Source organism: Nicotiana sylvestris, chromosome 12 (genome assembly GCF_000393655.2).
Source record: "Nicotiana sylvestris chromosome 12, ASM39365v2, whole genome shotgun sequence".
NCBI classification, from domain to species: domain Eukaryota; kingdom Viridiplantae; phylum Streptophyta; class Magnoliopsida; order Solanales; family Solanaceae; genus Nicotiana; species Nicotiana sylvestris.
This window is the reverse complement of record NC_091068.1, coordinates 36505211-36509014: the sequence shown is the minus strand read 5'-3', so window position 1 is coordinate 36509014 and position 3804 is coordinate 36505211. Positions and strand designations below refer to the sequence as shown.

At 34.8% G+C, this 3804-nt stretch overlaps 1 protein-coding gene across 1 annotated transcript; it reads left to right on the top strand.

Moving 5' to 3' along the window:
* Nucleotides 1-520: 520 nt before the first annotated feature.
* On the top strand, nucleotides 521-3265 carry LOC104234743 (putrescine N-methyltransferase 4). The gene is made up of 8 exons (XM_009788363.2): nucleotides 521-1050; nucleotides 1234-1310; nucleotides 1393-1620; nucleotides 1736-1808; nucleotides 1916-1987; nucleotides 2077-2272; nucleotides 2773-2905; nucleotides 3001-3265. Exons 1-8 carry the CDS (start codon nucleotides 594-596, stop codon nucleotides 3055-3057), a joined length of 1293 nt encoding a protein of 430 aa, XP_009786665.2. The 5' UTR covers nucleotides 521-593; the 3' UTR covers nucleotides 3058-3265.
* The last annotated feature ends 539 nt before the right edge of the window (nucleotides 3266-3804 follow it).

The following is a 3804-nucleotide window of genomic DNA, read 5'->3' as shown; positions in this document are numbered from 1 at the left end:
TTCATTAAATACTATCTGGTGACAAGTATTCGTTTGCTTCCGTTGATTGCATTGATTTTGGGATCTACTCTGTACCAATCGAAGTTGTTGTCCTTGGTCTTCGCTTTCATTTAATTCATCTTTCGTCGACCTCTGATTCCACAAGTCATGCACCCATTCAATTATTTAATGGAAACCAATTTTACCCTGTACAAATGGTACAAATACTTTCCTTGGATAAAAACAATTTTGCCTAAGGAGTAAACAGATGCGAATTAAGAAAGCAGACGACTAAAGAAAATTTTAAAAAAGGAGAGAGAAATGAGCACACACACGTACTAATAAAATTAGGGTACTACTTTACTAATAATTGGACAGAGACTAAATTCATATTTTAGTTCCAAAATGTCTCGGGCAGTCCAACCATGCACGTTGTAATGAGTTTTTAACTCTATTATCTCGAGTTGCGCCCTCCACTCCTCTGTGTCCAAGTTGTATATAAATGCATATATGTCTATTGGGAGTGTACAGCGAGCTTTCATAAAGTACAAATCATAATACTTGTTGAAACATAATACTTTCTCTTCTCCAATTTGTTTAGTTTAATTTTGAAAATGGAAGTCATATCTACCAACACAAATGGCTCGACCATCTTCAAGAATGGTGCCATTCCCATGAATGGCCACCAGAGTGGCACTTCCAAACACCTCAACGGCTACCAGAACGGCACTTCCAAACACCAAAACGGCCACCATAATGGCACTTCCGAACATCGGAACGGCCACCAGAATGGGATTTCCGAACACCAAAACGGCCACCAGAATGGGACTTCCGAACATCGGAACGGCCACCAGAATGGGACTTCCGAACATCGGAACGGCCACCAGAATGGGATTTCCGAACACCAAAACGGCCACCAGAATGGGACTTCCGAACACCAAAACGGCCACCAGAATGGGACTTCCGAACAACAGAACGGGACAATCAGCCATGACAATGGCAACGAGCTACTGGGAAACTCCAACTCTATTAAGCTTGGTTGGTTTTCAGAGTTTAGCGCATTATGGCCAGGTTAGTACTGAGAAAGAAACTCAAATTCATATTTAAAGTTAAAATTGTTAGGCTAATATAAGAAGTTGATATTCTTTTAGTGATTAATTAAAAAAGGAAAGAGTATCAAATAAATTCCAAAAAATGACCAGTAACTTCGCATATTATTCTACACATTAATTTGAAATAAATCTAATTTTGCAGGTGAAGCATTCTCCCTTAAGGTTGAGAAGTTACTATTTCAGGGGAAGTCTGACTACCAAGATGTCATGCTCTTTGAGGTAAATAATATTCTAATACACATGCTTTAATATGAATAAATACTTTTAATTTACTTTTAGTTTATTGCACGTGTACGTACAGTCAGCAACATATGGGAAGGTTTTGACTTTGGATGGAGCAATTCAACACACAGAGAATGGTGGATTTCCATACACTGAAATGATTGTTCATCTTCCACTTGGTTCCATCCCAAACCCAAAAAAGGTTTTGATCATCGGCGGAGGAATTGGTTTTACATTATTCGAAATGCTTCGTTATCCTACAATCGAAAAAATTGACATTGTTGAAATCGATGACGTGGTAGTTGATGTAAGTCAAATTTCTTTTACTCACATAAAAAAATGATTTAGATTGCTTCTTTTTATTTTTCTAAAAGAATAAATATATTCTCTCTTAGTTTTAAACAAAATTCTCTTTCTTACAGGTATCTAGAAAATTTTTCCCTTATCTCGCAGCTAATTTTAATGATCCTCGTGTAACCCTCGTTCTCGGAGATGGTGCGTATTTATAATCTCGTTTTTGTTTTATCTTTTATTTTTATTTCATTTAATTTACCTTTTTGTGTGTGGTTAATTTACCCGTCATTGGTTCTCTTTCATTTCAGGGGCTGCATTTGTAAAGGCTGCACAAGCAGGATATTATGATGCTATTATAGTGGACTCTTCTGATCCCATTGGTACTCTATTACTACTTAATACCAAGACTAATCTTATTGAATAAGCTACTAATAAACTGTAATTGATTTCTAAAATAATATAATTTCAGGTCCAGCAAAAGATTTGTTTGAGAGGCCATTCTTTGAGGCAGTAGCCAAAGCCCTAAGGCCAGGAGGAGTTGTATGCACACAGGCCGAAAGCATTTGGCTTCATATGCATATTATTAAGCAAATCATTGCTAACTGTCGTCAAGTCTTTAAGGGCTCTGTCAACTACGCTTGGACTACTGTTCCAACATATCCCACGTATTTTCTCTCTCTCTCTCTTCATCTTTGAAAATTGAAAATCCTGACTACTTTCCTTCCTTTGATTCCTCGGTTAAAGGGGCGTAGATCATAAGATTTTCAAGAAATAGATAATGACGTCCAAGAAAAACTAACTTCTTTTCATTTACTATTCTTTTTGGTGACAAACTTTATTTATTATTTCGTTCTAAAGAGAAAATTTATTTTTATATTTTAAAATAATTTTGTTTTAAACTTTTATTTTTACTTATTATATCTTTAATAAAAAAATTATAGTCAAATAAATATTATGGCCATACTAAACATCCAAGTTTTTGAAACCATAAGTTTTAGAGCCAAATGAGTTAATTTGTTTTTAGTATGCGGGTGCGGAGTCAAATTATGTCACAAAAATTGTAATGGAGTGAGCAAATTTTTATTTCGTGTAAACTTTCAAGGTATTGTGTTAAAGTTTTTTCAACTGATACTAATCAATTATGTCTCAACCATTTTGATTTCAGTGGTGTAATTGGGTATATGCTCTGCTCTACTGAAGGGCCAGAAGTTGACTTCAAGAATCCAATAAATCCAATTGACAAAGAGACAACTCAAGTCAAGTCCAAATTAGCACCTCTCAAGTTTTACAATTCTGATGTAACTTCATATCTAACAATTTCTTTTTCTGTTTTACTGTATCTTCATTGTCAAAATTTTATAATTAACTCTTCTCAAATTATCTTTTTTTTTAGATTCACAAAGCAGCATTCATTTTGCCATCTTTCGCCAGAAGTATGATCGAGTCTTAATCAAGTGAATAATGAACACTGGTGGTGCAATCATTGGACCAAGATCGAGTCTTAATCAAGTGAATAAATAAGTGAAATGCCGACGTATTGTATGAGAATTCTACAGTAATTAATTATCATAATTTCCAATTCACCAATTATTGTAAAATTCTTTCTCTGTGGTGTTTGGTACTTCAATATAAATTTTCCTGCTGAAGTTTTGAATCGATGTTCCAACTCAATCCTCGCAAATCAGTTCCTTATTTTTCTTTCAGTGTACTTAGTAATCTTAGTGGGATCGGCGCTTCCATAAAAGAATGTAAACTTAATATTTTTTTTAAGCCTAAATGCAAATCCATCACACTGTAAAACATATTGATCTTCAGCCTCTGAAGATGAGTAGGGATTTCTGCTCCTTTCATTTACAGTCGAGAACTTTCTGTCTTGCATCTCTCTAATTCAGCCAAATTATTGATAACCACGACTTTAGTTAAACATTTGTTTAACTAAAACAACTCCCCTAACCATGGTAAAACACAGTAGTTATCAGTGTTTAATTAACCTTTCCTTTTTGGTAAATATAGGGTGAAGTCTTGCTGCGAACTTTGTTCTCATATGTTGAAGATAGTAATCCAACTCAAGAAACAAACATGATTGATTAAATGTTGTCGATGACACACTTTCAACTGATCCAAATGGTAACGTTCCAGCCGGTTATTTTATGTATTTGAGTCCCGTTCTCCTACTTGATATTTTCCCTATGCTTGT

What these genes read in the sequence shown, in the direction of transcription:
- LOC104234743 (XM_009788363.2), top strand. Translation starts at nt 594, where the DNA reads ATGGAAGTCATATCTACCAACACAAATGGCTCGACCATCTTCAAGAAT. An exon ending in GTTTAGCGCATTATGGCCAG is followed by an intron (nt 1,051 to 1,233) that starts GTTAGTACTGAG and finishes CTAATTTTGCAG; the next exon opens with GTGAAGCATTCTCCCTTAAG. An exon ending in GGACTCTTCTGATCCCATTG is followed by an intron (nt 1,988 to 2,076) that starts GTACTCTATTAC and finishes ATATAATTTCAG; the next exon opens with GTCCAGCAAAAGATTTGTTT.